This window comes from Coregonus lavaretus, assembly GCF_964263955.1.
Source record: "Coregonus lavaretus genome assembly, chromosome: 23".
NCBI classification, from domain to species: Eukaryota; Metazoa; Chordata; class Actinopteri; order Salmoniformes; family Salmonidae; genus Coregonus; species Coregonus lavaretus.
In genome coordinates this window covers 35,424,123-35,442,482 of record NC_140010.1, presented here as the reverse complement: position 1 = coordinate 35,442,482, position 18,360 = coordinate 35,424,123, and the positions used below count along the sequence as shown (strand labels likewise).

Below are 18,360 nucleotides of genomic sequence, written 5' to 3'. Positions count from 1 at the left end.
ACATGTGTTTATATTTTTGTTCAGTGGATAACTAAAATGTGATCTGTCTTATAAGGATCTACACCTCTGGCAGAAGAGTAGTTGGCACTCATTTACCTTCATTAATCCAGGAGAAGCATTGAAAGCTAGTTCCCCTTATTAAGCTACAGTGTAACGTTCAGTTATGTTCAACTTTGCAAATACGTGATGTAATGAAAGCCAGATGACCTTTGACTCCCTTAGAATTAACTTTTTTTAATGATGCAATGGTGTGTTGAACGCTTGCTTTAATTGCTATGCTAGGCCCACAACTGTACACCAGGCAGTGGGAATGAGACTAGCTGAAACTAGATAAACTTGTATGGCTGTCCTCAAAGGCCAGAGAGGTAGTGATCAATGTACTCAATGGTACATAAGCAGTATTAGCGTCAACACACAGAAAACTCATTCCGTAAACAAAGTTTAATGTTAACCAATGCATGAGGTGTTCAACATGCTTTTCAGAAAAGCATTTAATTTACTTAATACAAAGTAGACAAGCTAACAAAATAGAACCTGCATTTCCTACAAAAAGTGTATATAGTATGAAACCAGCATAATATTGCAAGCACCAATTACATTTTCTCACTTGGGACATATATACAGTATATATACACACTCAAATGAAATACTGTAAGTACAGTTTGCAATCTCATTTTTTAAGCATTGGAATGCGTGTCCTGTACTTGTCTGTATTCCTGCAAAAAGTACCTTCACAATGGCCCAAAGTCTTAAGTTAATTAACAAGGGAAAAAGAGGGGAAAAGATTGCAAATTGAATAAAAACTAAAAAGAGAACCCTTAAAGTGTCGTCGGGCAAGTGGGTCTTTACAGCTGGGGTAGTTTGTCCACAGGGGTGTGGAATTTGAAGTCCGGGGGGAAGAGGTCGGCGGCGCGGGGGTAGATGAGTCGGTACGACTGTCTGATTGTGACGTCTGCCACACCGGCGATGTCTCCAATCTCTGTCCAAAGGGAGAGATTTGCAGAAATGACTACTGGTGCCTTAAGTCTTCAGACCATTGGTGATATACTTGTGTTCTCAGAACTATCAGAAATATGAGTTCCTGAACATTCAGAAACGGTTTGCTGAGCTGTCAAGTCAAGTGTGGACCACAAACGTCACACTGTTATTTGTACCTGAAATTTACTGAATCAGGTTTTAAAGTTTATAGACAAACACAAATAGTTCAGATTCAGCCCATAAAGAAGACCACCACACAAAGACAACCTACCACCAACTATCCCCACCATCCTCCCACCCACAACCTCACCTTTCTGGGTCTTTTTCTCAGCGGAGGCCTGGGAGGCCATGTAGATGGCGGCGGCGGCCACAGAGATGGGACTCCTGCCGGGCACCAGGTCCAGCTCCACGGCCTTCCGGGCGATGTAGGTGGCCGCCATCTGCACCTGCTTGGGCAGGCCCAGGTTGGAGCAGAAGCGGGACATGAAGTCTCCGGTGGTGATGAGGTCCACGCTGGTCTCCAGGGCCTTGAGGATCAGCTTGAAGCAGCGGCCGATCTCCTTCTTGGAGATGCGGGACACGGCGCAGATCTCTGCGGGGGATGGATGACAAGGGAGTCATTAGTGACACATCTTCAGGGTCGTTTTAATAAGACATGCAAGGGAGAACGTTTAAAAAAACGAAAATAAAATCCCTGTTTCAGTCAGTTTTCTTCCGTTTTGGTGCCTAATGAACATGATCCAGGAAACTTTCATAACCGTGAAGTCTTGACAACCAGCACTGACTAAGACGTTGCTTGGAACATGCTAATATGATCTTAAAACCATAGATGATACAGATGATTCGATATGTAATTCCATGCTCTAAACATCCTCGTTAGAGGAGCTCACCTTTAAACGTCCGAGGCACGCCCTCTTGTCTACAGGCGATGTAAAGGCAGGCTGATGCGATGGCGTCGTTGGCCCGCCCCTTCAGGCTCTTCTGCTCGTACACTTGCTTAAATAAGTTATTTGTTCGGTCCTGCGGGTCAAAGACAACAACATTTACTTCAGCGCAAACTCTCAGTTTGCTGTGAACATTCATATAGTTTTGTTAAGAGAAAACCTCATATTTAGAGTAACCTGCTAAATAACTTGAGTTTTGGAAATAGATTAATCAGTTAGCTAGCTAGCTACTAGGTTCCACAAAGCTAAACAAATAGAAGTAGAAGAGAGAATGGGACTCGCTATGATGTTCCTTGGTAGGTTGATCCGGTCAGCCATGGTGGTAATCTCTTTGAAGGCGTTTAGCATTGCGCGGTCTGAACTGCTCATGGTCCGCCGGTTCTGGTACTTGGAGTTGCCGAACTCGTCAAAACTAGCCGCGCCTGTTCCCTATGGTGACAACAGAATTGTTGGAACCATTAGTGATATAGACTTACTACCTGGTCAATCTTATGACAATGACGTCTCTTATGGAAATCAGAGAGATCTGTGGAACCTGATGAAGACCATGTCACACACAAAGGGGAGCAGACATTTTATTATTTTGTGGTCTGGCGCCCCACAGACCACAAACATAAACATAGGTTTAAGCATATTTCCCTGTAAATGGTGACTTTAGCCAGGTGGCAGGGCCTCTGTGCCAGTTGTGGTGTCAGGTAAGATGGCCAATGTGTGTACTTACCTTGCTGATCATGGTGGTCAAGTCTCCCCCGTTGAGGAGTGGGTTCTGGGCGTCGCCCACTCTGGACGGGTCTTTGGTGGCTTTCTCATTGGTGAAGGTCCTCCACTCTGAGCCCACGTCAATCACCCTGTCACCTGGGGAACCACACACATTACTACATGGGGCTAAGCTCAAATATGTTCAAACAGCTTTCTTTCCCCATTCACCCTACTTTATCTCCTTGAACAGTGAGCACTGACATGAATAGATAAAGGTAAAAGCGATAAACATCAAGCACCCACTGTATTGATTTCACCATTATAGAATAATGCTTTCACCAAGTAAGTCCTTCCTTTTGTGACAAGAAGAGATTAGGAAATTCAATATTAGAAAGGGAAGCAGTATTCAGTGTCACTGGGACCAGGGCCAACACTTCATAAATGTTTATGTAAATAAGAATAGTAACTAATTGTAATGATACAACCACGACACAAAATAACCAAATGTGCCAGTTGTGGCTTATCTACACTACCGTCTTCCCTTTGTTCCTGTCCCAGATTTGTATACACCCTGCACTTCCCAGACCAGCCCACAAGATGGTCTAATTCTCACTCAAGAAATAGACACTTTCCTTATATTTACTCTGGTTTATCGCCTCTTTCTGGGGCCTCATTTATAACCATTACGTAGATTTTACACTAAATATCTGCGTGCGCCATTTCTGAAAAGATGACGCATGTACAAAAATATTGAGATTTGTAAACTTGGCGCACGTTTCCCGTTATAAACCAAACCTGTCAATTCAATTTGTACTGGACGTGTACACATATTTTGCAGATGTTATGACGGGTGTAGCGAAATGGTTATTTTCCTAGCTCCAACAGTGCAGTAATACCTAACAACACACCATAATCCAAAAAATAAAAAGGAATTAAAGGGATATTCCAAAAAATGTCTACTTCATAATCTCCAGCACCACCCCAACATATGTGAAAATTGCAAATTTCTAGGTTTTATAGTAAAAAAGATAAGATAAGTGTTTCCAATGACATCGGTTTGCATCGTGTGATTTGAACCAATTATGAGTAGGCATTACCTACTAATTGTCTACTAAATGGTTAAAGATATCATTGGAAACACTTATCTTCCTCTATCTTAGAAACGTGCCATTTTAACACGATGTTGGGGTGGTGCTGGAGATTATGAATATGAAGTTGAAATTTCCCTTTAAGAAATATTGAAATATTACAACGAGCAATGTCAGAGTCCATAATATAAATAGATATGTATATGATTGTGTGTATAGACATGATGGACAGTATATGAATAGAAAAGTTGTGTACAGTAGTAGGATGATCGACTAGAACACAGTATATACATATGAAGTGGGTAAAACAGTATGTAAACATTATTAAAGTGACGTAAAACTGTGCGCACGTGAACGAGCGTTATAACTCTGCCCGAAAAACGGTGACAATAACGCCCTTATTTGCTGTATACTTTGGAATTAGGACGAGATAACATCTAAAGGAAATAGCAATGGCGAACTTGATCAAATGTCTTTGGAGGTGTTGGCAGAATGTTTTCTTTTGAAGTAACCTTTTCTGTAGCCTATCTGACCGTTTCTGAAAGACAAAAACAATTGCAAATTGTTGCGGATGTGTAAACAGATCGATTGAATTCAGTAATGTTTTGCATTTACTTTATCCCGAACCTACAGTGCATTAAGAAAGTATTCAGACCCCTTCTCCACATTTTGTTACATTACAGCCTTATTCTAAAATGGATTCAATAAATCAAAATGTCCTCATCTACACACAATACCCCATAATGACAACGCAAAAACAGGTTTTTCTAAATGTTTGCTAATTTATAAAAAATGTAAACAGAAATAAGAATTCAGACCGTTTGCTATGAGACTCGAAATTGAGCTCAGGTGCATCCTGTTTCCAATGATCATCCTTGAGATGTTTCTACAACTTGATTGGAGTCCACCTGTGGTAAATTCAATTGATTGGACATGATTTGGAAAGGCACACACCCGTTTATATAAAGGTCCCACAGTTGACCGTGCATGTCAGAGCAAAAACCAAGCCATGAGGTCGAAGGAATTGTCCGTAGAGCTCCGAGATAGGATTGTGTCGAGGTACAGATCTTGCAAAGGGTACCAAAAAATGTCTGCAGCATTGAAGGTGCCCAAAAACACAGTGACCTCCATCAATCTTAAATGGAAGAAGTTTAGAACCACCAACACTCTTCCTAGAGCTGGCCGCCAGGCAAAACTGAGCAATCGGGGGACAAGGGCCTTGGTCAGGGAGGTGACCAAGAACCCATTGGTCACTCTGACAGAGCTCCAGAGTTCCTCTGTGGAGATGGGAGAACTTCCAGAAGGACAACCATCTCTGCAGCACTCCACCAATCAGGCATTTAGGTAGAGTGGCCAGACAGAAGCCACTCTTCAGTAAAAGGCACATGACAGCCCACTTGGAGTTTGCCAAAATGCATCTAAAGGACTCAGACCATGAGAAACAAGATTATTTGTTCTGATGAAACCAATATTGAACTATTTGGACTGAATGCCAAGTGTCACGTCTGGAGGAAACCTGGCACCATCCCTATGGTGAAGCATGGTGGTGGCAGCATAATGCTGGGGGGATGTTTTTCAGCGGCAGGGACTGGGAAACTAGTCAGGATCGAGGGAAAGATGAAAGCGGGAAAGTACAGAGAGATCCTTGATGAAAACCTGCTCCAGAGCACTCAGGACCTGACTGGGGCGAAGGTTCACCTTCCAACAGGACAATGACCCTAAGCACACAGCAAAGACAACGCAGGAGTGGATTCGGGACAAGTCTCTGAATGTCCTTGAGTGGCCCAGCCAGAGCCCGGACTTGAACCCGGTCTAACATCTCTGGAGAGACCTGAAAATAGCTGTGCAGCTATTTGACAAAGCTTGAGAGAATCTGCAGAGAAGAATGGGAGAAACTCCCCAAATACAGGTATGCGCCAAGCTTGTAGTGTCATACCCAAGAAGACTCAGGGCTGCCAAAGGTGCTTCAACAAAGTACTGAGTAAAGTGTCTGAATACTTATGTAAATGTCATATTTACGTTTTAAATTTTTAATACATTTGCAAAAAATTCTAAAAACCTGTCTTTGCTTTGTCATTAGGGGGTATTGTGTGTAGATTGATGCGGAAAATTAACAATATAATCAATCTTAGAATAAGGCTGTAACGTAACAAAACGTGGAAATATTCAAGGGGTCTGAATACTTTCCGAATGCACTGTAAATAAAATGCAAATTCTTTCTGATTTTAGATGGATTTTCGCTCTTTTCACTAACGGCAAATGATTGCATCTTGTTATTATATTTATCTACCCTTTTTTTGTTATGAATAAGAGTGTCATCAAATATTCCTGCACAAGGCTACTTTTGCCTTGTTGAAATGCAATAATTCAACCACTAGAAACTACGCATACGCATGATCTAAAGTTTGCAGGAGGATAAGCACATTCTCAGGGCAAGTTCTGTTTTTATAAATGCCAATTTTTGCATGAAAACTAGCGCCTGCATATTTTGGGGCCTATTTTGTGCGTACGTAACGTTTATAAATTAGGCCCTGGAAACTAGCAGGGTCAGGGATTCAATTTTTTGCCTTAATCCAATGAGCCCTTTCCATACATAAATCATGCTAATATCCAGCACTAAATTGACGTTCATCTCCTTATGGCACAGCAAAGCGATGGGATACAATCTAGCTTTACATCATTACTGAATCGTCCGTCTTACCCACTATGTCCCCATATAATTAGCCACGTGTTTCCTATGGGTCTTATAATGGGAGACCTGCTATGTTACGTTCAGATAGAGTCCTGTAATGCCATCTGTTGCTCTAACTAGGGTGGCTTTCCAAGGCCATCTAAGGAAGGCGTGGACAGATTTGATTCTATTGTATCTTTGAGCGGATGTTATATTCTATGATTTCCTGGTATTATGCACTCTAGCTATGTGACAGGTCTGACATGTCTTTAGTGTAAAGTCCTACTCCAGTCTCCTTTTCACCTCATTTAACACCTGATTACTTAACAAAAGGCACATCTCAATAAGTGGTCCAGGTATCCTCATGACATGACATAAGAGGGGGACCTTCCCTCTTTTGTTCTCTATTGTTCCTCAAGCAAGGTGGGAGGCTGATGACATCACAAAGTCCCCATCAGACCAACTCCTTGAATGCCCTACTCGAAGTTTGCAGTAGTCTAAAAAAATATATATATATTTTGCTCAAAACATATTTTTGTACCCGTTAGTGTGTGTACTTTACCGTATTTATACTTGGGATAAACCTTTTCAACAGGAAGTGCAAAAATCGCTGGAGGACATCTGTAAGAGCCTTGCTGCTCAAGTCACATGTCATAATACCAGCACAAACACATCACTCCCCCTGAACTAGAGGTTAGGACTGTGTCTATAGAAGTGTAGGCCCAGCAGTTTCAAGTTTTAATGTCACGTGCACAAGTACAGTGAAATGCCTTCCTTGCGAGCTCTAAACCCAACAATGCAGTGATCAATATCAATGTAGTACAAAAAATTACATAAAAGAAAACACAATAAAAAAAATATATATATAATAAGAACACGAGAAAGTAAGACTCTATACAGGGTCAATCCCAATACCATATTTACAATGTGCAGGAATACTGGAGTAAAAGAGGTACATCTGTATAGGGGTAAGGTGACTAGGCATCAGGATGTATGATAAACAGAGTAGCAGCAGCGTAATTGAAGAAATAAAAATGCATACAAGGGTCAACTCAGTCTGCGTAGCCATTTTGTTAGCTATTTAGCCGTCTTACGGCTTGGCAATGAAGCTGTTCAGGAGCCTGTTGGTGTCGCACTGATGCACCGGTACCACTTGCTGTTGCCATACCAAGCAGTGATGCAGCCAGTCAAGATGCTCTCGATGGTGCAGCTGTAGAACTTTAAGGATTTGAGGGCCCATGCCAAACTTCCTGAGGGGGAAGAGCCACTGTCGCGCCGTCTTCACGACTGTGCGCTTGAACCATTTTAAGTCCTCAGTGATTTGGACGCCGAGGAACTTGAAGCTTTCGACCCGCTCCATTGCAGCCCTGTCGATGTGGATGGGGGCGTGCTCGCCCCCCGGTTTCCTGTAGTTCACGATCAGCTCCTTGGTGACTTTGAGGGAGAGGTTGTTGTCCCGGCACCACACTGCCAGGTCACTGACCTCCTGATCAGGCCTACCACCACCGTCGTGTCGTCAGCAAACTTGATGGTATTGGAGCTGTGCGTGGCCACACAGTCGTGGGTGAACAGGGGGTGTTGAGGGTCAGCATGGCGGAGGTGATGTTGCCTACCCTCACTATCTGAGGTCGGCCCATCAGGAAGTCCAGGATCCAGTTGCAGAGGGAGGTGTTCAGTCCCAGGGTCCTAAGCTTGGTGATGAGCTTGGAGGGGACAATAGTGTTGAACACTGAGCTGTAGTCAATTAACAGCATTCTCACATAGGTATTCCTCTTATCTAGGTGGGTGAGGGCAGTGTGGCGTGCAATTGAGATTGTGTCGTCAATGGATATGTTGGGGCAGTATGCAAAATGGAGAGGGTCTAGGGTGTCTGGGATGATTGAGTTATTGTGTGCCATAACCAGCCTTTCAAAGCAATTCATGATTACAGATGTGAGTGCTACAGGGCGTTAGTCATTGTAGCATGAAGCCTTAGAGTTCTTGGGAACAGGAATGATGGTTGTCATCTTAAAACATGTGGGGATTACAGACTGGGACAAAGAGGTTGAAAATGACTGTGAATATGTCTGCCAGCTGATCTGCACATGCTCTGAGAACGCGCCCTGGAATACTGTCCGGCCCCGCGGCCTTGCGAGTGTTGACTTGATTAAAGACCTTACTTCGGCCTCGGAGAGCGAGGTCACCCATTCCTCTGGGTCGGTGGTGGCCCTCACACCTGGCATGATGTTGTTATTGTCGAAGCATGCATAAAATGCGTTGAGTTCGTCTGGTAGAGAGGCATCGTTGGGCAGATCATGGCTGGGTCTTCCTTTGTAATCCGTAATGGACTGTAGCCCCTGCCACATGCAGCGGAGCCTGTGTAATCGGATTCCACTTTATTCCTATATTGTCCTTTTGCTCGTTTGATGACTAAGGAGGTTCTAGGGGACTTCTTGTACTTGTTCCTGTCCTCAGCCGTAGTCTCAGGGTTCTCTGCGATAGCTCTGTGTGCAGTAGTCCTGTCCTTTAGTTTAGCGCCAACCTCGGTGTTAATTAAGGTATTTTGATTGGGGAAGCAGCAAACCTTCACTGTGGGAACAACGTCGACGAAGCATTTCCTTATGAAGCCGGTGACAGAGGTGGTTAGCTCATCGATGTTATAGGCAAAGTATCTGAACATATTCCAATCAGAGCTAGCAAAGCAATCCTGTAGCATAATCTCTGATTCTGATTACCATTTCTCAATGGAGTTGGGCATCACGTCTTAATGACGCAGAATTAAAATCTCCAGCGACAAGGCAGCCAGCCTCTGGCGGTTTCTCTTGGGTACCCCGAAAATTGGGTCGGATTTACAGAACGAGCCCAGGGCAGATGTAACTGCTGATCAGATGTTCAAAAGTTATTGTCGGTTATAAGAAATGATAGCGGATTCGAGAAAATAAAGTAAAAATAAACACCAAAAGAACCACAAAATAGCAAAGTTGGGTCGGAGCTTGCAGAACGGCTGCCATCCAGTATGGGGCCATCTTGTACATCAGGCCTCTGTATGTTATGTTACGCTATATACCTACTGCAAAGACTTCTCCTCCCTACAGATAAGGCTTTGTGTCAGTCTGTTGCAAGTATTTCGCTACACCCGCAATAACATCTGCTAAATATGTGTATGTGACCAATCAAACGTAATGTGTGTTTCCCACAGCGACAAAGGCTATTTTAAGCTTAGGGGTTAGGCTTACAATAAAGGTTAGGTTTAGGGGTTAAGGTTAGGTTTAGGGAACATAGGATTTTGAATGGAAATACATTTTAGGACCCCACAAAAACATATGCTGTGTGTGTGCATGTTTCAGCCTATCACTCACCCACTACAAGGCCACACTCAGGGCAGATCATGTCCCCTGCTCTGTAGTCTTCCACCAGCATGGCGTCTGGGTGGTTGGGGCACTGCACCTTGGGAAGGGCCAGGGCGTCTCCACTGCAAGTAAAGAATACATCCCAGAGGTCAGCCAACAGTGACCTCTTACCTTTGACCCTGCCTAGTGAGAGTTAACCCAGCACTGGGTGTGATTGTACTTATTTCCATAAAGCTGGTTTACAGCCAAGAATATGGTATTGGTTTACTTAACGCTATACACTTAAAGCCGATTGACACTGCTCAAGGTGAGCAAGTATGTTGTTTAGTGAATTGGCAAATTATGATAATAGGGAAATCTTATAGCCTTTATTAAAATTGTACATAAATTGTTAAGCATGTCAGACTGTCTTTCCCTAAATCTGAGAAATATGAGGAATATATTTACCTTTAATAATATAAAAACAAAAGGCACTTCTGAAAATTACATGTTGCAAAAGCATTTCTGGTTGCTTGTTTTACAACAGTAACTGCTCTCAAGCATCAACACCATAGTCAATGTTACTTGTTTATTGATCGAATATGTATATGCATACCAAGGTAAATGGACTGGGGAGTAGGCCTACTTCAAACCTAGTACAGAAAAGCCACTGCAAAGACTGTGTCAACTTAATGTAGATGATTATGATTCAGTGGCATTGTGGCCAAAAAGCTTTCGACAATGGGACCCATAAAATAGGCTTCCAGCGTTTCACAAAGTTATCCTCGACACCAATTCGATTCTACAATACCAAAACATAACCCATTTAGCTAACTAGTTAGCTAACGGACTTGGTGCTGCGTCAACAGTCAATTTCTCTTCGTTTGGACAAGTGTAAACAAGTTATTTTGTGCTAGCCAGTGGAATAAATTGCTGGTAAAACAACCAAATCAACTTGCCGTGTCCTTGTGACAATTATCAATACAATGGCTGAATAATTTGTCATGATTAAATCACTGTCACGGTGTGCGTTGAGACTCGGCTACTGTAAAAACATTAATGTAGCTACCTAATTGGATTTAGCCAGCTGAGCTGGCCCGACGACATCACCTTGCGACATCACACATTCCTTTCAAAACATGAAATTGCTTATTGACACTCGCATCTGCGTCATGATTTGTACGTTAGATATAATGTTGCGCTACCTATATCGGATGCATACAAACAATATGATCATTGACATGATATACGACCGAGACAATGTGTCCAACTGTGATTTGATAGTGTTTTCTGTTAGGCTAGCGAAGGTTAGCTAACAGTCAGTAATGGACATTCCGGCGGCTATGACGGAAAACACTTAGAAACAAGGGTCTCTCCGTGTTGATCGCAATCACCACTCATTGTTCAATAACTTTCACTTTCCCACATGAAAGCATAATAACACAGAAAACATAGCTTGGAATACATATTGTACACACCGGCTCGTCGACGCCATGTTGCAAACTACTTCTTTATGTTTCGAACAATAGCTTATTCTACCTGTATATATGTCCTTTTCGGCTCACGTGTTTACATGACGACGGAAGGGTAAAAGGCTCAAACTTCAAAAAGCGATTCAAATATGAGGACTGGATGTAGGCTACTAAAAAGGCGTATTGTACTGTTACGGAACATTTCAAAATTGAGAAAATGATTATCATTATCAAATGAAACCCTATGACGTCCTAACCGTGTCACCTTTAGTCACTGAGCGTATCCTTGAAGTGAATAAAGAGAATCAAGTGTAACCAAAAGGCAAAACTATTTAAACAAACGTGTGGATTTTTGTGTGTTTGTGTCTCTCAAACTTTATAAAGAAAAAGTAATCTTATTATTACATGCTTGCTTATTTTTGCAATAAATACTAGCCAACACCTCTGCAAGCTGGGCAGCTGGAACAAATCCCCCAGCCCTGCTCCCATCAGAGGGTAATATTTCCACTTGCCAGCCACTAAAGAAAAAAAGCACTTACATGGTGGGTTATGTGTACCGTGTAGCCTACATGGGAAAACATAATTGGAAAACATGTTCAAGCAGCAATGGTAGTGGCATAACCCTACTTAACCCCATTCAACAAACTGACTCAACTCTAAGCAGCCAATACTGCAGGCTCACTTGTTAGAGCCGTAGCAGACAGGCCTGTTTGTGAAGCTGTCAGAGATGGCATTGTCTCTGTGTGCCAGTCTGTGACTGTATTGCCTTGATTCTCCCTCACCAACACACCCCCTGTACTATTGACCTCAAAATCTCTGGTTGGACAACCACCACACAATGAGTCATTGGCCAGACATCCATTGACAGAGAATTGAAAGAGAAATTAAATGTTTCACAAATCATTTATGACTGTATCACATTGACTGTGGCATGCACCTTGAGCTATTTGGATTACATTGATTAATGGATCACATTACCATAAATAAACAAGCCTTGTCAGCAGCAGATATTTTATTCAATTGCACATTGCCCAATGACGTTGAAGACTAGTAGGAAGTGAATATAATTATTCTCCTTTTACCTGTAAGACAACAGCAGGTGGAGCTAAATCCAAAAATGTCAGACACGGCCATTATCTAAAAGCTCTTTAAGGCTTTCAAATGCTAAATACTCAATCACATTATTATTGTACTAAAGTCTCATGATGAATTAACATACAACATTAATTTATATCAATTATGTAAAGATTAATTCCTCTGAGATTCTCAAAGGAAAGGCGTTGCTGACACCTGCCAGATCTTACAACGCCAGGACTCCTGGTTATGCATTTTACATATCAGCTAAGCACATCTTATTGTTTATGTGCTAGTCGGAACTAGTGCCGCGATCAACCAGTGAACAAGTTGGAAATGTCAGAGTTTCCTAGTTCCGACTAGCACGTGAACGCGGCATTTGTTATAGCAATCTGTCAGTCGATGACACAGTCAATGACGTGGCACGCAACCATTGGTTGATGCATGCAACACACTAGTACACATTAGTGACACACTAGTGAAGATGTCACACTAGTGACGATGCGTCATGCTGGTGAGCAATCTCATCCAACTGTTGCTAATGCTGCCAGCACTGTGTGGTGTGAGTCCCTGAGTCCCATCTGAGGGACCTCTGTTTGATCCTCTGCCCATAGCCACAGCAGCACAACGGTTATGATCTCATCTGCACTGATAAACACAAACAACAATCTCAATGAGTCACACAGAACACCATAAAAACAATGTGTAGTTTACAGGTAGACAGTACATGTTCTAACCAGTGGAGGCTGCTGAGGGGAGGACGACTCATAATAACGTCCAGAATGGAGTAAATGGAATGATATCAAACACATCATGTGTTTGATAGAATTCCATTCACTCCATTCCAGCCATTATATTGCATTGCAGCCATTATTATGAGCCGTCCTCCCCTCAGCAGCCTCCACTGGTTCTTACATCAGCCTACATCAACTGACTGTTCCTCACCTGAGCAACCCCCAGGCTGTTGACATTCTTTATCAGCCTTGATTACTGATTCAGACTGTCTGAGGCAGCCTCATTCGAACAACATGAATATGCACAGACATATCAGTCACCGTGAATACAGGGCTGTAGCTGTAGTCACTTAGTGTTATTACTAATCATATTACAATCTGGTATACTGGGATTAGAGACATGTTATACTGGGATTGGGGACATGTTGTGCTTACTAGTCATTCATTGTCATGGAAAGAGGTGTGTCTGAGATTGTGTTTGCATCTGGGAAGTTCATGCAAATTCAGGAGGGACTAGGCTACTAACTAGGTAGTTATCATGATTGCACTTTCCAGACAGCACATCAAAATCATGAACTGTTATGATTGCCTCAGGTGTTCCTGAAAGGATGATGGGTGTAGGGTGTTGTTGTATGGGATCTCTAGCTTTTGAGTAATTGACTGTGTATTCAGCCCTTTGTCAACACAATGACCTGGTTGCTAAGGACATGTGGTGGGTACGTCTGTTCATCTGTTGCCACCCCTGGGGGCCGGTCCTTATTACACGACGGCTCCACCCAGTCCCCATTGCTGTGACCATGACCACAACCCTGTATGCAAAATTTCCTTTTGTAGGATAGCCAGAGGCAAAGTCATGAATATTCACGTATTTTACGTATTAGCAAACCACATCATATGTTATAGCAATCTGTCAGTGGATGACAGAGTCAATGATGTGGCACGCAATCATTGGCTAATGCATGCAATATCTGAGCAGGGGAACGCAACCTTTAGCTTGCTTGCCGGCATGAGCAGTGAGCACTGAACAATTTGGGAAACCCAGCATCAGCTTAATCAATTGGGAAATAAATGAAAGCCTCACCAGCTAGCTACCAATTTATTTTTGTTTCACTGTCCGATCATTCATAAAATGAGTCCACTTATTGTTATTAGTTATTATTATTTAACAGCTGAGGTGACTCAAACCCTGTAGCTAGCTAACAAGCCCTCCTCGGCGACAATGTTATTAGGGTGCGGGAATATTATACTGTATATGTCTTTTAATTTCAAGATAACTGTCATTGAAGTTGGTGGTTACTACTGTTTTTTTCTGTGTTTTGGTAAGGGCTCGAAGGAATATCATGCACCCAAGAAGGCTCAACCAATCACCCGATGGAAAATAATGACTTTGCCTCCGGCTATCCTACGAAATGAAATTTCGCACCCTGCATGAACGCTCCCCCTCGAGCATCCCATTGGTTCCTGCATGAATGCCCCCCCTCGAGCGCGCCATCTTCATGCTTGTGTGACACTTTTGATATTCTGGATTTCCCCTGATTGTCTATGTGGGTCAAAGGGGAAATAAAAGTATTATCACTGTCTACCAGTGTCCTAGCTAGCTAGCTACCGGTGTTGCCCCCGCCCGTCTGCTGTGTACCTCCTAGCTAGCTAGCACACAGTGTCCTTCACTCCCGCCTGCAAACACCTGCCCTCGTTAACAGAACTACAGGAAAGCAGTGCCGAAGGACAATGTCTACAGGCGACCTAGCTAGCTAGTAAGTAGCCTTGCACGAGCCTTGGCTTGTGCAAGCCGGTACGGCTCATAGGGCAGGAGCCTATCTCCTGTTTCTGTAGCGCGAGGCAGCTTGATGTAAAAGTACAAGTACACCCCCTGGACAGGACACTAGTCTATTACAGGGCCTTACCCCCAATCTATCTCCTTCATGTTGATTAGCAAGCAGAGATGCATCAGTTCCCATTTTTACAGTCTTTGGTATGACTCGGCCAGAGACTGAACTCACAACCTTCCAATCTCAGGGCGGACACTCTAACCACAAGGCCACTGAGTTGGTCCTAGCTAGCTACCTGCTGTGTACTGGAGTCCTAGCTAGCTAGCATACAGTGTCCTTCGCTAAACCCCTGCCGAACACCTGCTGCTCTTGCCATCTTTAACCGAACTGCGGGAAAACGGTGCCCGACAGGCGGGGGCGAAGGACACTGCCTACCGTTGTCCCAGCTAGATATATACGGTTATCGCCCCTGCCTCTTCTTTATCGGCGGTTGGCATCCAACGTTATGGTGCATTACCGCCACCTACCATATGTACCGGAGTCCTAGCTTGAAAATGTACCAATAGAAGTATAAAGAGGGGTTCCTGGAGATGCAGGAATGCCCACATGCAGGAACGCCCCGAATTGCGGTCCGCAATTGCACCCTTCTCGGCTAGTGGCCAATCCTCAAAAAGGGCTTTTGTTTTTGAGATACCCCTACCCGAGGTAGAACAAAACACAACCATGTTTTTGAGATACCCCTACCCTAGGTAGAACAAAACACAACCATGTTTTTGAGATACCCCTACCCTAGGTAGAACAAAACACAACCATGTTTTTGAGATACCCCTACCCTAGGTAGAACAAAACACAACCATGTTTTTGAGATACCCCTACCCTAGGTAGAACAAAACACAACCATGTTTTTGAGATACCCCTACCCTAGGTAGAACAAAACACAACCATGTTTTTGAGATACCCCTACCCTAGGTAGAACAAAACACAACCATGTTTTTGAGATACCCCTACCCTAGGTAGAACAAAACACAACCATGTTTTTGAGATACCCCTACCCTAGGTAGAACAAAACACAACCATGTTTTTGAGATACCCCTACCCTAGGTAGAACAAAACACAACCATGTTTTTGAGATACCCCTACCCTAGGTAGAACAAAACACAACCATGTTTTTGAGATACCCCTACCCTAGGTAGAACAAAACACAACCATGTTTTTGAGATACCCCTACCCTAGGTAGAACAAAACACAACCATGTTTTTGAGATACCCCTACCCTAGGTAGAACAAAACACAACCATGTTTTTGAGATACCCCTACCCTAGGTAGAACAAAACACAACCATGTTTTTGAGATACCCCTACCCTAGGTAGAACAAAACACAACCATGTTTTTGAGATACCCCTACCCTAGGTAGAACAAAACACAACCATGTTTTTGAGATACCCCTACCCTAGGTAGAACAAAACACAACCATGTTTTTGAGATACCCCTACCCTAGGTAGAACAAAACACAACCATGTTTTTGAGATACCCCTACCCTAGGTAGAACAAAACACAACCATGTTTTTGAGATACCCCTACCCTAGGTAGAACAAAACACAACCATGTTTTTGAGATACCCCTACCCTAGGTAGAACAAAACACAACCATGTTTTTGAGATACCCCTACCCTAGGTAGAACAAAACACAACCATGTTTTTGAGATACCCCTACCCTAGGTAGAACAAAACACAACCATGTTTTTGAGATACCCCTACCCTAGGTAGAACAAAACACAACCATGTTTTTTCACATCTCTAATGTCTCCCATTTCTGTAATGGATGATCGTGAATACATATTTTACTGCAAAAGTGGTTAAATTGATAGATATTGTGACACACCCCCTAAACTCAAAACGTGCAGAATAATGCATGGTTGGAGGGGGGTGGGCCACATAAGCTCATGTAACCCAATATTACATGCTCTGATACTGCAGAAAAATTGCAATACAAGTAGTCAGTTATCTGCCCTACATACACAAACAAACAGAATTAGGATATCTTAATGCATCTTGGAAATATAGACCTGTAAACACAAAGATACAACAGGCGGAAATATAAACTATGAATATACTGTATATGATGAATGTAAGCTTTACTTTTTGGTAGCTGATTAATAGACAACTTTCCAAGTCAAATGTGCTCTCATTCAGTGGTGTATGTGTCACGGATCCCCCGGTACTGCTGCTCATTCCATTCACCAGCTCCGGAGGTCTACCACACCGGCCTTCTAGGCGTCACTGACCTGATTCATTACCATCAACCCCCGAATGTCTTGTCTCATTACGCACACCTGGTTCCCATTCCCCCTGATTAGTATGTGTATATATGTGCCCTCTGTTCCCCACTGTCGATTATTGGCCCATGTCCGTTGGTGTCGTGAGTACCGTGTATTGGGCGGGTTAGGGTTACTCCTCGCTCTTTTGTTTGGGTTACATCCCAGTGTTATATATATATATATATATATATATATATATATATATATATATATATATATATACGTGTTTGTTTTGGGCTTCGTCCCCGTCGTTTCTTCATGACGTACCTTGTGTTGGGTGGAGTAATAAAAAACCCTAATACGTATTCCGTCGCCTGTCTTCTAATCATTATACAATGTGACAGTATGGTCCTGCCTGACAAAAATACATACAGTTACACATGTTTTTTATGTTGTTGTAGCTATTGTAATTGGCTCTAAAGAAAACACCCCCTAAACTCAATAAATGCAGAATAATGCCTGGCTGGAGGGGGGTGGGCTGCATAAACTCAGGGCCACATAAGCTCATGTAACCCCATATTGCAAGTTCTAATATTGCTAAAATGTGGAATACAAGTAGTCAGTTGTCTGCACTAAATACACACATACTGTAAGCAGCATTAGGATATCTTAACGCGTCTTGGAAATATAGACCTGTAAACACAGAGATACAATAGGCAGAAATATAAACTATGAATATTTATGATGAATGTAAATTTACTTTTTGATATCTGATTAATAGACAGCCTTTAAAAATCAAAATGAGCTCTCATTCAGTGTTGTATGGTTGTGCCTGACAAATACAGTTACACAAGTGGGCGGAGACAGTCAAAGCTGTCATGTCTTTTCAGTCAAAGGTGTTACAGTGAGGGAAAAAAGGATTTGATCCCCTGCTGATTTTGTACGTTTGCCCACTGACAAAGAAATGATCAGTCTATCATTTTAATGGTAGGTTTATTTGAACAGTGAGAGACAGAATAACAACAAAAAAATCCAGAAAAACGCATGTCAAAAATTGTATAAATTGATTTGCATTTTAATGAGGGAAAAAAGTATTTGACCCCCTCTCAATCAGAATGATTTCTGGCTCTCAGGTGTCTTTTATACAGGTAATGAGCTGAGATTAGGAGCACACTCTTAAAGGGAGTGCTCCTAATCTCAGCTTGTTACCTGTATAAAAGACACCTGTCCACAGAAGCAATCAATCAATCAGATTCCAAACTCTCCACCATGGCCAAGACCAAAGAGCTCTCCAAGGATGTCAGGGACAAGATTGTAGACCTACACAAGGCTGGAATGGGCTACGAGACCATCGCCAAGCAGCTTGG

General features: G+C 42.7%; 1 protein-coding gene across 2 annotated transcripts; it reads right to left on the bottom strand.

Annotated features, from left to right (window-relative positions):
• Positions 1-423: 423 nt before the first annotated feature.
• Positions 424-11,277, bottom strand: LOC311099002 (transcription initiation factor IIB). Of its 2 annotated transcripts, none has more exons than XM_084139592.1 (7): positions 11,167-11,277; positions 9,719-9,831; positions 2,644-2,777; positions 2,205-2,351; positions 1,869-1,998; positions 1,289-1,570; positions 424-979 (listed from the first exon to the last, which is right to left on the bottom strand). In XM_084139592.1, exons 1-7 carry the CDS (start codon positions 11,181-11,183, stop codon positions 846-848), a joined length of 957 nt encoding a protein of 318 aa, XP_083995718.1. In that variant the 5' UTR covers positions 11,184-11,277; the 3' UTR covers positions 424-845. The 2 variants fall into 2 exon arrangements, with proteins under 2 accessions (XP_083995718.1, XP_083995719.1); XM_084139593.1 differs by having other exon boundaries at positions 10,157-11,208.
• Positions 11,278-18,360: the final 7,083 nt, after the last annotated feature.

What these genes read in the sequence shown, in the direction of transcription:
- LOC311099002 (XM_084139592.1), bottom strand. An exon ending in CGTGCCTCGGACGTTTAAAG is followed by an intron (nt 1,571 to 1,868) that starts GTGAGCTCCTCT and finishes CATCCCCCGCAG; the next exon opens with AGATCTGCGCCGTGTCCCGC. An exon ending in TGAGAAAAAGACCCAGAAAG is followed by an intron (nt 980 to 1,288) that starts GTGAGGTTGTGG and finishes CCCTTTGGACAG; the next exon opens with AGATTGGAGACATCGCCGGT.